Source organism: Rattus norvegicus, chromosome 15 (genome assembly GCF_036323735.1).
Source record: "Rattus norvegicus strain BN/NHsdMcwi chromosome 15, GRCr8, whole genome shotgun sequence".
Classification (NCBI taxonomy): Eukaryota; Metazoa; Chordata; class Mammalia; order Rodentia; family Muridae; genus Rattus; species Rattus norvegicus.
This window is the reverse complement of record NC_086033.1, coordinates 44,562,734-44,578,892: the sequence shown is the minus strand read 5'-3', so window position 1 is coordinate 44,578,892 and position 16,159 is coordinate 44,562,734. Positions and strand designations below refer to the sequence as shown.

The window sequence follows — 16,159 nt, the reverse complement described above, 5'->3', positions numbered from 1 at the left end:
GCTGTCTTGGTGGAGGATAGTGGAGAGCAGGCTGTCTTGGTGGAGGATGGTGGGAGGGCCTCAGCTATCACATTGATTTTGTTTAGTAACCTGGCCGCAAATGTGAAAAAGCTTAATAAACCTCAGAAAAATTTAGGTGTTTATTAAAGTAGATGAGCTTAAAGACCATGTAAAAGCAGAGAGGTCACATGAGGAGGCTCTGGAATGTGATGGGTACTGTGAAGGGAGGGAGAGCTCGGTTGCTCAGATGATCTTGGGGGATTGTTTAATAATGGGAGGATTGCATAATTTGCAATTTCAAACTTGTGTGAGGGCAGTGGGGAGGTGAGTCAGTAGACCAAGTGCTTGTCACACAACCATGAGGACTGGAGCTCAGACTCCCAGCATCTGGGTACAGAGCCTACCTGCGATCCAGCTCCAGGGACCGAGACACTGTGTCTCCAGAGCAAGATGGCCAGCTAGACTAGCAAAACAGCGAATCCTGGGTTCAAGTGAGAGACCCTGCCTCAACATATAAAGTAGGGAATGTCTTTTAGAAGACACCTGGCATGAACTTATTATCTACACATTTGGATGCGTGTACATGCATGCATGCATACCACACACATACAAATGAATGTTAGGAAGTGGATGTACACAAGCTGTGACAGCTATGACATCACTAGATGATGTCATCTTATAGGACTACTCTCCTAAATGTGGTCTACCACCAACTGAAAAGCCCTCACATAGTGTGTGGGTGTGGAGACAAGTTATGTAGAGATAATCCTTCTTTGTTTCTGACCTACAAATGGAAAAGTCAAAGATCAGGAAGAGGTGGGGGGAAGACCTTCTGAAATCTTCACACTAACAATTTGAATAAATCAACATGAACCTAGGAGAAAGGACAAATTTGAGAAATATATACATTTTCAAGAAAGTACCAGAAGTCTTTTTGAGTCTAGACTATAACACAAGACAGCTAGAAAGCCTGCCGTTCAGCACCGGAAGCCTTGGTATAGGAAGGAGGCGAGGTCTTCCTGGAGTCAAAGGAACCGTGGGTTTATCTAAAGAACCAGCACTTGTTAAAACCTCAGGTTGCATGTGGCAATTGAGTGAGGATGGAAATATCATGTACTGTCATTTAAAGGAGTGCTTTATTAATAGAGAAAGAAATATTTGACTGTGGCAGCTGATGGACTGGGGTTAGGTACCAATACTACTGCTCCAGCTGTTTGCATGTGAGCTCTCAGGGGAGGCAGGGCTGGAGGCAGTGAAGGGCAGTTGAACCCCTGAATGGAAGCCATTCTGGTCCTCCCACTTGACTCACAAGCTTCTCCATGGCTGAGGGGTGTGTGCTTACCGAGCCATGGCCCCATAGTTCTTCAATGTGCCCGTGGCAGATGGTGGCTGATGCTTTGAATACAGAACCATCTGCAGCTTGCTAGGGCAAGAGTAGACGATCACAGGGGAACACTGCAGCCCAGGAAGTTTGTTGTCCTGTTAGAAGACTTTTCTTGTCAGAGCTAGATTCACAGTCTAGTACTTTTTAAGCATATATCTTATATTTTGAGATAATTATATCATTTTTCCTTTCCTTTTCCTCCTTCCATATCCCATGAACCCTACCTTGATCTCTTGGTCTCTTTTTTCTTTAATTGTTGTTTCGTGTGTGTGTGTGTGTGTGTGTGTGTGTGTGTGTGTGTGTGTGTGTGTGTGTTCCTAAATATGTAACTACAATCTGCTCAGTCTCTATAATGTTATTCGTGTGTATGTCTTCAAGGCTGACCATTTTGTATTGGATAACCAATGGCATGCTCTTCCCTGGGGAAGACTGTTTCTCTGTTCTCAGCACTCCATAGTTGCCTGAAGTTTTGTCATGTCTGGTCTGGTCTGGTCTGGTCTTGTCATTGTCTTGTTTTTGTCTTTGTCTTGTCTTGTGTAGGGTTGTGCCCTCATGAGATTTCCCTCCCTTTAATTTTATCATGTCTGGTAGTGTCAACTTGCTCATGTCATGTTAGTGCAGCCATGTTGATGAGACTTCCTGAGTGTAACTTCTGGCATTTCCAGGAGACACAATCTCACAATAAATTCCCTGTTCCTCTGTCTCTTACTTTCCCCCTTCTTCTATAAAGATCTCTGAGCCTTAGGTGCAGGATTTGTGTTGTAAGTGTATCCATAGGGATTGGGCTCTACCCTCTTCATTTTGATAAGCTGTAGTTTTCTGTAATGGTCTCCATTTGTTGCAAAGAGGAGTTTCCTTGAGGAGTGAAAACTGCACTATGTGTGTGGGTGTAGGGTTATATACTTAGAATGTAGTTGGGATTATGCTGCTTTAGTAAAGTGTAGATTACAGATTCTCCTCTAAGCTCCATGGTTTTACTAACTCCAGATAGCTGACTAGGTTTCTAGTATCAGCATGATTTCCCTCTTACTGAGCTGACCATCAGTCAGGTCTAATTAGAGAGCCATTATTTACCACCAGGGTTTGTGTGCACCCTTAGGGAGGGTTATGGAGCCATGCTGGTTGTTGTGGTTCACTGAGTAGGACTACTGGCTGTTTTCCTGCTTTGAAAGCTTGCATTATACCTTCTGGTACCATAATAGCTGGTCTTCAGGGAGACATCTTTCAATTCAAATCCAGCTTGAGTACTCTGGGTCCTGTTTCTGACATGCATGGTCACACATTAGTTTGCATGATACAATGTTGATACTCTTTCTGTGTGGTTATAAGCATCACATTTGTTTCTCCTAGCCCTGTCTGAAGGATGGACATAATTTGCCTCAAAGTTCTGACACGATGTATTTCCGCAGTTATACAGTTAACAGACTTCACAGGTTAAGGGTTCATCAGACACCCCTTCCCTAAGATTCTGAGCCACCCACACTTTCGCTATGAATTAGTTGGTTCCTACTTCCTCCTCAGGCTCAATGAATTACTAGAATAAGTCAAGGAACTGAGGAAAGTACAATACTTCAAGCTGTAGTTTTATCCTAGTGGATACAAATTAATACCTAAGAAGCACACAGAACATCTTGGGAAGCTTGAACTCTTAGGCCCCATGGATCTCCATCCCCTTTGCCCACCCCAGTCCCTAAGCTCAGGCTAACTCTCGAACTCCAAGTTGCAACTCTTCAAGTATGTAACTGGTGTTTACAATCTAAATAAGTAAATGTGGTTGGTCAGTCACCCCCTGCCCATCCCTTCCTCCATGCTTCTGAAACTGTGGGTCCTTCATGTGTTAGAACTCAACATGAATTACAAAGCTAGTCCTACCATCAGGAAAATCCCAAAATTTGGAACCAAGGACAAAGATCAGCCAAGTCCTCTATAATCCAACCTCAGTAACCAACCTGGTCACGTGGGTGGAGGGTTACAGTGCCATTCAGTGAGGCTGTCTTTCTCCAGCACCATCTACATTCATCCTCAGGAAAGGTATGTACAGCGTGGGCTATGCCTGCCTTGCCTCATGTGAGTGCTTTAGGATGATGAGAGTGTAGTAGTCAGGAATACCCATCATACTCCAACCATTGGGTTCTGGTCCAAATTGATGTTTTAGACTCACCTAGTGCTGTCTGCTTTCCTTTTAGTCCTGGAGTCATCTATTTCTACAAGGGCCTTGGCCCTTTTCCAAAGGAACAGTACTTGGAAACTAAAACTTAGGCTTGGATTGAAAACCACTATGACATGGCATTGCTCACTAAGCCTTTTGGTAGAATCAACTCGAAACTCAACCCCTCTTCCCCTCATTGTATGTCACTCAAGCCACAACTTCAAAACAACCCCTTATTACATGGGCTACTCTAGCTTTCCCTTTCCCTAACTGCTAGAAGGCTCCACTCCTTTCAATACATGTCTCTCTTTGCTATGCTCCCCTGTAGGTAACCAATTTCACCCTCATTCCATTCCCTCTGACCCTGGTCTGGCTGCTAATGCCAGCTCCTCAGCCTTACCATTCTGACCCTTGGCTCTATCAGCACTTACAAGAGAAAGAAATAGATTAAGGGTGTTGGGGGGGGGTAGGTATCAAAAGATAGAAGAATAAAACAAAATTGTTTTGTTAAAAGGGATCCTGAGAGTACTGCATTAAAATATGCTCATTTAAAGAAAAAAAAAGTATTAACCTTGAGCCCAGCAATATTCCAAAGAATTTCACAAATGTAATCTCCACAAAACCACTTCAGGCTCCATTACTTCCTCATTTTTAAGGAAAAGCCTAAAGCTTTCAGGAAAACCTTTTGGAAAAGCTGAATCTGGATCTGAAGGCCTATATGTACAAAATTACCAAAGAACTAACTTTAAAATGAAGGAAAAGAAGTGGAGAGAACCAACGGTTCAAATCTGTCTTTAGTCCCTGAGTCACCTCTCCAGTCCTGGCAGTATTTTTTTTTTTTATAAAGTAATTCTACTCTTTTGGATTAATTGAAAGCAAATACCAGTGAATCATTTATATTACACAAACACTTTACATAAATTTTCAAACTTTCACAGTAGTTAAAAAATACATAAATGTCTTAGGTTTCTAGAAATAGAGGGCTAAATCAACATATTGTTGTTTGTTGGTGCAGTGGACTGTGATTCATCCTCAAAAAGGAACAACAAAGCTGGGACGTAGGTCAGTGGCAGAGCACGTGCCTACTACATACAAGGACCTAGGTTTGATTCCCAGTATAACAAAACAAGAGAGAAAGAAACATTATCAGGGTATCATGATATATACCTGCAATCCTAGCCCCTAGGAGGCTGAAGCAGGAAGATTGCAAGGTCAAGATCATCCTGGGCCACATAATACCTTGTCTTAAAAGAAAGAGAAAGGAAGAAAGAAACCAATATATCATCCATGTGGGCAAATCTTAGACATTAAGCTAAGTGAAAGAAGTTGGATGGGAAAAAATGCCATGCATTAAGTAATTTCATGCATATGAAATTGTAGGATAAGAAAAAATTTGAAACTATGAGAGGGGAAGAGGGAGTTAGCCACAATAGTTGACCCAGACAGAGAATCGTCTAAAAATATGGAAAACATCTATTTTAATCTTTATGTGGGTCACAAGAGAGTATTTATGTGTCAGTACTGCATTGCTTAAATTTATACATTTTAGCATGTTATATCTATGTATATCCATACATATACGCTTGTGCACTCTCATGCGAGCGTGTGTGTGTGTGTGTGTGTGTGTGTGTGTGTGTGTGTGTGTGTGTGCGCGCGTGCATATATCTCCTTAAAGAAGAACTGGAAAGAACAACAGTAGCTCACACCTGAGGAGTAAGAACGGCAGCATCTATCCACGGAAGCAGGCTATGCATGCAAAGAGGGCTCTTGTGCTCCTGAACTCATTTTGCATATCTGAGATTTTTCAGTTCTACATAGGTCAGAGTTACTGGCTATTATAAAATGAAGTACTCAGTTAATAGATTTCTGTTTCATAAGAGGTAGGTTCTACACTTCAGTACCAGAGGTGGGGACTGCAAGTGAGACCTGGTGGAGATATGAGGGATTCTGAGTAAAACATCAGGGTGACCAGGTGGGTAGAGATGAACAGGAGGTCAGTAACAGAAGTGGGTAGAAAGAATGTCTGCTTCACAGCATAGACTCTATGTTCTCTCTGGAGCTGCTGTAGATCACATCCTTAAACTCAGCCTCTGTCCTGATTTCAGAGCTGATATCAGACTGATGGTGTGAACTCTGGTCCCCATACCCCACTCCCACCCCCACTTGTCTCACAGAGCTGTACTGAGCTTCTCTGATGGCCATTGTCTTTCTTTGTAGGAAAGGGAGTTTTATGGAAGTTCAAGAGAATTGAAAGGAAGCAACTGGAACAAAATACATGGTTGCCCAGGCTTATACATAATTGGACATTATTTTAACCAACATTGCTTAAATATTAGTCTTGACATTTTCCTAGTAGAGAGAAAAAACACACTTGCTTCTACTTCCAATAAAGGAATTAATTGCATTTTGCTTACTAACTTAGACAACTTCTTGGGAGGCATGTTTAAAAAAAAAAACATACAGTCTAAACAATACAGCCTCCCTCCTCCTCCTGGCCAGCCTGCAGCCTGCGGTCTGGGGTAGGCTGATGTAGGCTGGGTATCTGTGCAGTTCAGACTCCTAGCTCACAGAGGTCAGTGTCTGTGATGTTTTAAATCTGCATCCAGGGAACTCTGCTTTGCCAGGAGTGGGCTCAGCTCACTCACTCAATGTGGGCCCATGGGAGAAATGTGATTCCAGAAGCTAAGTTGAGCTAGTCAGGGCCTTCTGAAGCCTTGCAGTTGACATTCGTGTTAATCAGGCTCTGTGTCTGGGCCAAGAAGTGGGGGCATTGGTCTGTGGGTGTGGGACGTGCTGAAACTGTGGGTAAAAGAAAAATAAAACCCCAAGAGCAGAACAAGGAAGCTAGTGTCTTCCTGTCAGCGTTCCTGAGATCATCTTTTTGTGGGTTGTCCCTTAACGTCAGCCTCATGCTTCTGTCTCCTCCGGCTCTGCCATGCTTAAAGTCAGCCTGGCAAAACAAAACACGGGAGTCCAGGGGTTCAGGGCTCACAATCCCAGCTTAGTCCCAGCATCAGTTTACTTACCAGCTAGAACACAGTGGTGACACCTGCTTGCTTCCCTGTGTCCCGTGGGAGAAGACCTAGCAGAGCTTGATCTTGTACTGCATCCTGCTGGCTAGAATGGAAACCATCCAGAAGGGGCTTTTCACAGGGCACATGCCCGGCTAGCATTAATTGTTTTGAACTGTGCGCTCAGCCTCTGCACCTTGTCCCCACTTCTGCTACCTCCTCCCACTTCCTCTGTCTCATCTTGCCAAATTGTTCATTCATCAGGCAGAGCACACTGTGTCCCAGAGCTGGCGCTAACTATTAGAAAATCAGAAATAGATAATATCCAAGACAGATTGCCACACAGGGTTAGGGGATGTGCACGGCGAGCCTGTGAGAGCCCAGCAGGGGTGCATCCCTGGTCCTTAGCCCTCTTGTCTCCTCCCTAGGAGATCATCACCTCCATCCTCCTGAGTGGGCGAATAGGGCCCAACATCCAGCTGGCTGAATGCTATGGGCTGAGGCTGAAGCACATGAAGTCAGATGAGATCCACTGGCTGCACCCACAGATGACTGTGGGCGAAGTGCAGGACAAGTATGAATGTCTACACGTGGAGGCTGAGTGGAGGTAGGAATGGCCTCCTCCCCTCAAGCATTCCCAAGGCCCAGAGCCTCCTACAAATTGGAGCGGCTTCCTAGACAGTCCTCCCAGCGTGTCCTGATAAGAGCATGTTTGACCTAACCTGGGTTTGCAGAGAATCCTTATTTCAGGACTGTATCTAGGCTACAGCTCCCGATCAGATGCTGTTGCTGCTATGGTCAAGGGGAACGGAGGGTGGGAAGGAAGGAGAGCCCAGGCCAAGGGTTGGTCTTTGAAGTAAGGAAACTAGTATCTGTGCCAAAAGCCTCACGGATAGGCCTTGCATGCAGAGGGGTAGAGTAGCTTCGGCCCTGTGAGTCCTACTGCTCTCTTGGAAATCTAGTTTCCCAGTGTCAACCAGAGTGTGTCTTGTTGCAGGTATGACCTTCAAATCCGCTATTTGCCAGAAGACTTCATGGAGAGCCTGAAAGAAGACAGGACTACACTGCTGTACTTTTATCAACAGGTGAAGCGCGCCCCAGTGTCTCATGGCACTTTAAATGAGAGACAAATCCATTCTCTTCAGGGGAGACTGAAAGATAAAGAACAGCCTTCTAGAAGGCTTCCCCCTGAGGCTGTTTCCTAAGTGCCCATCTCCCATCTGTGTGGCCAGGTACCTGTGAAGCAGGAAAAGCAGGTTAGTGACAGGCACCGAGAGGGGTGTGGTTTCCAGCCGCTTCTGCTGCTGACCACCCTGGTATTACCAGGGAGTGCATTTGCATGAATTTGCTTTCTCCTCTTCAAGTTTAGAATAGTGACACTTGCTTTAGAGAGTTGTCACAAGGGCCAAGTGATGTCCACGGCAGAGTACTGGAGAATTGGCCAGAGGAAGAGCCAAACACAAGTTGTAGCTCTCTCCAATCCCCATGGTGTAAATACTCCTGCTGTGGCCTCTTTCAGGCCACCATGGCATTCAGTAGCTCTCAGAAGTGTGACAGCTGACTCTCTTGAGCTGCCTGAACCCCTTGCATACCTTCAGACTAAACAAGTAGCTGTCACAGCGCTGCCTGCGCAGAGGAAGCTCTAAGCAGTGACACAGCAGGCACTGTCGCTTTCTTTCTGTCTCTGCACCTCCCTTCCTGTTGGCCAGACAGAAACCCAGATGTTTTGTGGACTCTGGGTGACATTTATAACTGCTTATCATCATGGGCTTGGATAAATCACTAACTTCCCCCCCAAGTCTTCCTTCCTTCCTTCCTTCCTTTCTTCATCTCTCTTTCTCTTTTATTTTTCTTATAATAATGACTGAACCCAGGATCTCACGCCTGCTGGGCAAATATTTTTTTCCACTAAACCAAATCCTCAGCCATTTTTCTTCATGCAGTGCTGCATTTTTATTCTTTTTCAAAGATTGATTGATTGCTTGATTGATCAATTGATTGTATATGAGTTCACTGTCGCTCTCTCCAGACCCACTAGAAGAGGGCATCAGATCTCATTACAGATAGTTGTGAGCCACCATGTGGTTGCTGGGATTTGCACTCAGGACCTCTGGAAGAGCAGTCAGAGCTCCTAACCACTGAGCCATCTCTCCAGTTCCGTCTCATTTTTATTTTATTTGTTTTGTTATGTTTTGTTTTGTTTTGTTTTGAGAAAGGGTCTCTCTATGTAGCCCTGGTTCTCCTGGAGCTGGCTATGTAGACCAAGTTAGAACTCACAGAGATCCACCTGCCTCCCCAAAACTGGGATTAAAAGCATATGCCACCATGTTGACTCCAGAAGTGTTTCATTAAGCTGAATAAGCTGGCCTTGACAAATTGATGTAGCCAAAAAAGATCTTGAGCCTATACTCCTCCTATTTTAGCATGCAAAGTAGCTGAAGTTACAGGCCAAACCACTAGCCTGGCTTCAGTTTTAGTATATCAAAAATGGCAATGGGAGAGGGGCATGAAAATGTCTCTCCATGGTGGGATACTGTCTTAATTACTTTCTATTGCTGTAAAGAAGCATCATGACCAAGGGAAGTTACTGAAGAAAGACTATTAGGTTTATGGTTCAAGACCATTATGGTGGGGAGTGTGGCAGTAGGCCAGCAGGCATGGTGCTAGGGCAGTGAGCTTACATCCTTATCTGTAGGTAAGAGGCAGAGAGAGAGAGAGAGAGAGAGAGAGAGAGAGAGAGAGAGAGAGAGAGAGAGAGAGAGAGAGAAACAGACCAGACACTGGGAATATTCTAGACTTTTGAAACATTAAAGCTTGCCTCCAGTGACACACTTCCTCCCACAAGGTTATACCTCCTAATCCTACCAAAGAGTTTCTCCAACGGGGACAGGCATCTAAATATATGTCTATAGGAGCCATTCTCATTCAAACCACCAATCTGTACATCAGTGTGTTTACCTCCCAGAGCCTGTGCTCCAGGAAGTTAAAATGAGGGCATGAGTCTGACCCTTGACCTTTCCTCCACCAGCTCCGGAATGACTACATGCAACGCTATGCCAGCAAGGTCAGTGAAGGCATGGCTCTGCAGCTGGGCTGTCTGGAGCTCAGGTAGGTAATTGCAAGCCCTCTTCTGGGAAAGCACAGTGTTAGCTTCGGACTTGTTGGCTTGTCCCTCCTCTAGGAAGTGAAAGTGGGTATGTGAGAGACAGGAAGAAGAGAGGAAGCTAACAGGTGGAAGGACTCACAGTCTAGTCTTCATGATAGGCAAGGGAGAAGGGTCACTCCCTCTCCACCTGGTCTCCTCCCACCTATGGCCTGTCCCCACTTCTCTGTGCCCTGTCTCCGCCCTCCACAGCCTATCTCTACCCTCATTTCTAAGTTGCCTGTCTCTCCTACCTGCCCATCACTGCTGCTGTTACTCAGTGATTCAGTAATGTTTCTAGAACTGTAGCCTGGGTCTAGGAAACCACTCAAAGGTAGGGATCTCAGGCTGGGCTGCCCAGTGCTGCATTCCAAGCTCCAGGAGGTAGGTACTCAATCTGTACTTGTTAGTGCACCATCCAACCATGACTTCCAGTGTGTAGTGTTTGGAGGTAGCATGCATGCTATTTATTATACTTAGAGACAGAACGAGTATGTCTCAACCAGTCTTCTACCAGGAAAAAATTACCAGAAAGAAGAAAGTTGGACTGTTCCTGGAAGGAAAAAATTTCAACTAGCAGATAATGGGTGGGGTTATGGTGGAGAACTGGGCATTCCAGACCCAGGAAACAGTGGAAGCAAAAGCTTTGACTGGAGAACCACAGGGAATGAGAGAATGGAAACAATGACCATTATAATGGCGGGCTGATGATGTCATTAGAATGATATCATTAGAGTGAGACAGAAGGACAGTCTAAGAAGCCAGGCCTTATCCTTGGCTGTTGTGTCCCACTGCCATTTGGAGCAGAAGAGGACCCTGTGGCTAAACTTGTGCTGCGCTTAGCCTGGTCCTGACCAAGGCCACAACACCTTTAGTTGGACCAGCCACCTGCTACTCTACTCCTCCCACCCGTTCTGCATCTCCATCAGTATAGAAGTAGCTTCAATGTCTGAGTGCACATTGTGGTTACCTGGGAAGTAGACACACTATCGTCCCAACCTCACTCTTGGCCCTGTGGTCTACAAGACCTGGGTGGGACCTTATAAACTTTTAGCTAGCCTCTGAGGTGGTTTAGAGGCAGTTAGCCTGGTCAGAATTGCTGAAAGATTCAAAGACCGTTGCCAGGGAAACCATGAGAGAGTGTTACTTCTGTCTGGCCCAATATGTCATTCTGGGGGATTTCTAACTCTACCTGTGACATCCATCCTAGTTGTCTGAAAACAGAACTTGACTGACACTTCCATATAACTGGGGTCTCAGAGAGAGGTTGATGGGCGGGGTCCATGGTAGGGATTGTACAACCGGACGGTGAAGATTCCATTTTGATTTGAGGATCTGAGATTGTTGGCTGGTTAAGGACTTCTCATTACTGCCTTACAGTGAGTGGCAGCTGGACCCAAAGAAGCAAGGACTCAGTAGCATCCAGTATAGGGTCTGCCATCTTGGGTGCTCAGAGCTGGTGCACCAGAGAACACATGAAGTTTGTTACACATGCCCTTGTCTGTCTTCTGTACCCGCTGTAGTCCTGAAGCTTGTATGAGATGAGGCAGGCTTCCTTTCAGAAATGAGACAATGCTGAAAAGCAGTTCTGCTGAGCTATACATTGGTGGGGCTCATGCTAGACTGTGGTGTCATTGAGACTCCAGTGAGCCCCCTGTCCAGATCTGCTGGCAAATGATGTCATATTCTTATGCCATCTTCAGACATGTTGGTTATGGCTCAAATGCCAAGCATGGCACTCAAGGGTTAGATAACCAGAGATGTATCTGAATGGCCTCTATAGTCTCATCGAGATGGAGAGAGCATACTGTGCTAAAGTCTGTTCCTTAATCACCTCAGGGTTGTTTCCAAACTCACACTATTTCATGATCCAACATCCTGCCATGTATATCCTGAGCCTAAACAAGAGTCAGGCTATAACTGAGGGCCAAGGATGTGATGTTCCAGTGGTATGCGGAAAACACCTAAGTAAACTTACTAGGCCCAGTGATTTTCAATAGGAAAATGTACAATACACAGTTTACATGGTGATGGGGTGAGTGGATGTTTAAAATCAGGTTATTACTACTTATCAAGAGTAGGACACGTTTCTGAACATCATGAGGCAGAATCTTCTAGAACTATGGTTCTTTGCTTAAAATCATGGGCAATTGTGACTCCTCCCAATATCAAGGATTGCATAACCTGCCTACAGATAAATGACATCACCAGAAAAAATAACACATCCTTTCCTGGTTTAAAGAAGCATGATGTGCGCATAAGACTGGAGACTAGTGACACCAAGCCTCGGGGATTGGTTCCTGGGAGGAGTTAGGCTGATTGGGAAGAATAGAGAGTCTAAAGCAGGGCTCCTGGACAAGAATCTTGAGTCTTCATTTGCTGTTACATAATCTCTCCGTGCCTTAATTTCTTCATCTATAAAACAAGAATGATGTTAGCAATAACAGTCTTGGAGGGCTGTTGGGAAGAAGGAGTTAGTTGATATATTTAGAGTCCTTAGAACAATAACAGGGACAGAAGTGTTCTAGAACCAGTTGTTTATCCATCGAATCGATAAGGGGGGTAGTCTGAAATCTGAAGAGTCCTGAAGAGAGGGAGAAGGACGAGGAGGAGGTCAGAGGCACTATCAGGCAAGGAAGGGATGAGCAGAATGGAAGAAGGATGTTCACGAGAGAGCTGGCAGTCTACCTCTGTCCGTGGCCACGTGGGCGGGGCTGAGCCTTTTCTCATTACTCTTAATTATAGCTATAGTACAGGATTTTGTGTGCGTCACGCAAGCGCTCTAGTAAACCCCTCAGGCTCGGTTTATTCTTTATTGTTGTTATTTAAAGAAGTTTTAGGTTCACAGCAAAAGTTAGCAGAAGGCACAGAGTTTTCCTGGGCCCTTCACATGCACTGCTTCCCCCACTGTGAGTAGCCCTCGAGAGCAGTGTACTTGCTATGGTGGATGAGTACCCACAGATGCACCAGGGTCGCCAAAGTCCACAGCTCACATCGAGGTCCACTGGGTGTCACACATTCTGTGACAAACGCCATGCAGGAGTTTCACTGCCATGAACATCCATTGTTTGTCTCTCCCTCCCCAGCCACCACCGATCTTTTTGTTGTTCTGGTTTTGCCTTTCCCAGGGAATCACATAGCTGAAATGATAGCTAATTGATATTTATTTATTATTTATTGAAGGGTGCTTTATAGATGCCAGACACATCCCTTGGTGTAGTATTCTACTGTTGGGTTCGGGGTGGAAGCCAAGAAAATGTACTTCAGATGCAGAAGCTTAAAAATGAAAGCTTTATTTTCTGAGTGCTCAGGAAGGTGGCCAGTTCAGGATCTGAACCATGTCCCCGAAGGGAGATTGTACATTTTTAAAGGATGGGAACACAAAGCAAGGGAGGAGCTGGAGAGAGCTGCAGTGTTGTCCAATTGTGTTTTGACATGATGGGTTAAGCAAGGGAGCACCCGTTGGTGACTGGGCCATATCTAGGGCACCTGGCTTCAAGGTCTTTAATTCATCCTCCTAGACATTGGGTCCAGAGCTCTGAGTGATGTGTGGAGAAAGGAGCAGCAGCCTCATGCAGCCAATTAGAGCACAACAGGCAATTGGAAACATATTTTTACAACTTATGCACTTTGACTTAGAGAACAGCAATTTCTCTATTCTTTACCAGGACAATTAAGGAAACATTTAGAGAAGTGGGATAGATGTTCTTTCCTAGGCCTGGGAACATGAACTTGTTTGACTCTGTCAGCAGATAGAGAAGTCCTTGAGATGTCTGGACTCAGACGACTGTCTCCTTACAAGTCATCCCTGAGATGTCTGGACTCAGACGACAGTTTACAGCAGAAAGGTGGTCAGCTACAGGGAAGTCCCCAGGTCCCCTAGGGCCTGGGACCTTAAATTCAGTTTTTAAAAGTGAAATGGTAGTACTTAGATTACGTTGTTTCTTTTTCTTGTTCCCTACTGCACATTAGAATATGAAGTTCTTTGACCAGATGGAAGCAGGAATATTTCCCCTAACCAGTGACAACAGAACTTTCTGAACCAAAGAGTCATAGTGAGTGTGTCACCCGGGACTTATTAAATAGTGACTGACAAGGTTAGGATTAGAGAGAGAACACTCATCTTGCTTTGCTTCAAAAATCCACAAGGAATTTGACCTTGTGGTTAACCTGTAAATGTTGGCAACAAGTTAACATTTTTATTACTGCCAAGTGGATTTGCATGTCTTTATTTTCTTCAGTCCTGGGGATTGGGTGTGGATCGGTTATGAGTCTGCACCCATCCATAGACTGCTGCCATCTAGTGTTTGCTTCTCAGAATTGCAGGCTCAGCCTGGGGAGAACCCACAGGTACTAGAGGCAGTCCAGACGACCAGCACCTCTTGTCCTTCCCTCTTCAGCCTGGGAAAAGCTCTATTTTAAAGTTTTGGTTTTGACTGACACATAGTGATTGCATGCATTCATCAACGTATGATTTATTTATGGTAAGAATGTCCAATATTTGTTGCTGTTGAAATGACATTGTTGTTAGCTTCAGTCATCACGCGGTGCAGCAGAGCAAGCACGGAGTGTCTCTTCTCACACTTTATAAAGTGGTCCAATGTGGGAAGGTAAAGGATCCCATACTTGGGCAGCTTCTTTAAATTGTGTGAGTTGGTGCTACATACCCAGCTTTATCTGCATAGGGAACTTTAAACCAGGTCTGGGAAAGAGTGTATTTAAGGAGATGATCATCCACTCTCCTGATGAGCCAGCCAGAGAGTCTCTCCATCTTTAAAGACTTTTCTGCCCCTCCCCCTCGGCTCATGCATCTTCCTACATGCTAGACTGTGTGATTGGTTCTGTCTATCCTGGTAAACAAAAACATCAATGTATTGACGACTTAGATCTCTTTTGAATACTTTGAAATCTCAAAGCACACCCCCCAAAGGCACACTTCACCCAACAAGCCAATCCTCCTCTTCCCAACAGTTCACCAACTGGAGTATTCACACAGGAGCCTATAGGGGCCATTCCACCACATTCTACTCCGTGATCCTCATAAACTTGCAGGATCATAACACAAAAATGCATCCAGTCCAACTTCAACAGCCCCCCATAGTCTTTCAGTTTCAACACAGTTTAAAAGTCTAAAGTCTTCTGAGACGTAGGGCAATCTCTTAACTGTAAACACACATAAAATAAAAAAGCAGACTGCATACTTCCAACATATAATAGAACAGATTAAACATTACCATTAAAGAGGGGAGCAAAGGAAACAGTGAGAAAATACTGGACCTAAGACTGAAAACTCTGGATCTTGTTGCTCTGTGTCTAATGTCAGATGGCTTAGATGGCTCTAACCCAGGGGTCTTCAAGCTTTCTTCATACTGCAACCCTTTAATACAGTTCCTCATGGTGTGGTAACCCCCAATCATAAAATTATTCTGCTGCTACGTCATAACTGTAGTTTCACAATAGTTATGAACTATAATGTGAATATCTGGTAGGCAGGATATCTGATATGCAATCCCCAAAGGGGTTACGACCCACAGGTTGAGAACCACAGCACTATTCTTTTCTGCTGACTGCACCATGCTTCTCTCTCTTGGGATGCTTCCACTCGCCATATGTAGCTCTTCTTGGAGTCTCATGGCCCCGGCACCTCCAACACTTTGGGATCTCCAGACAATCCAGGCTTCACTTTCTCATCTTCATGCATTGGCTTTGCAATGGCTTCATGCAGGGACTTTCCTACCACGCAGTTGACCTTAGGGGCTCTTCTCAACCATGGAGAAAGACTCCATAGCCCCTTTACTCATGTATCCATTCTGACTTGAAATCTAGGATCATGTGGAGGACACTGCCAGGTCTGACTGCCCATGTGGATAGAGTGTGGCCCCTTGGATCGCATTTGTACAAAGATTTCCTTTGTTGTTGCTTTTTACTAGTCATGCGAAAGAATCAAAATTACATTGTCTTGGAATCTCCTCCACCAAGAAAATTAATCTGCCACTTTTTAAATTTAGCATCAAGCAGATTCTTAGGACAAAGGAAGTCAGCAGCCTCAGACTGTTGTTAAAATAGCACAATAATTCCCCTCTGAATCTCTTGAACGGGCCATCCATAGTCCACATCGTCTGCACACTATTGTTTTCCAAGCCTGTACTAGAATAGCCCATTAGACCTTACTTAAAGGATTCAGCTGCTTTCCTGAAAGTTCCAAAGTCTTCCACATTCCTCTCCCAAAACCAGCATGGTCAGGTATGTCATAACAGTACTCCATTCTGGGTACCAACTCCTGTCTTTTTTTTTCCCTATTGCTATAATAAAATGCCATGATCAAGACAACCTATTAAAAAGTGAAAATGTTGGGAGTCTTCTGAAATGTCAGCGACTGCCCCCAGAGGTACATCTCCTCCAACAGAGCTGCACTCCCCAGTTCTTCCCAAACAGGTCCAACCAACTGGGGACCAAGTATTCAGACCTACAAA

The 16,159-nt window shown here is 44.8% G+C and overlaps 1 protein-coding gene across 7 annotated transcripts in view; it reads left to right on the top strand.

The window, feature by feature from the left end:
* Ptk2b (protein tyrosine kinase 2 beta) overlaps positions 1-16,159 on the top strand; it is a 120,480-nt gene that overhangs the window by 77,862 nt on the left and 26,459 nt on the right. For 6 of the 7 annotated variants that reach the window (NM_017318.3, XM_006252145.5, XM_063274587.1 and 3 more), the window contains 3 exons: positions 6,973-7,151; positions 7,542-7,629; positions 9,573-9,652. In NM_017318.3, coding sequence (NP_059014.2) covers positions 6,973-7,151; positions 7,542-7,629; positions 9,573-9,652 — 347 coding nt within the window. The remainder of the gene's footprint in view (positions 1-6,972; positions 7,152-7,541; positions 7,630-9,572; positions 9,653-16,159) is intronic. The other variant, XM_039093608.2, reaches the window with a different exon arrangement.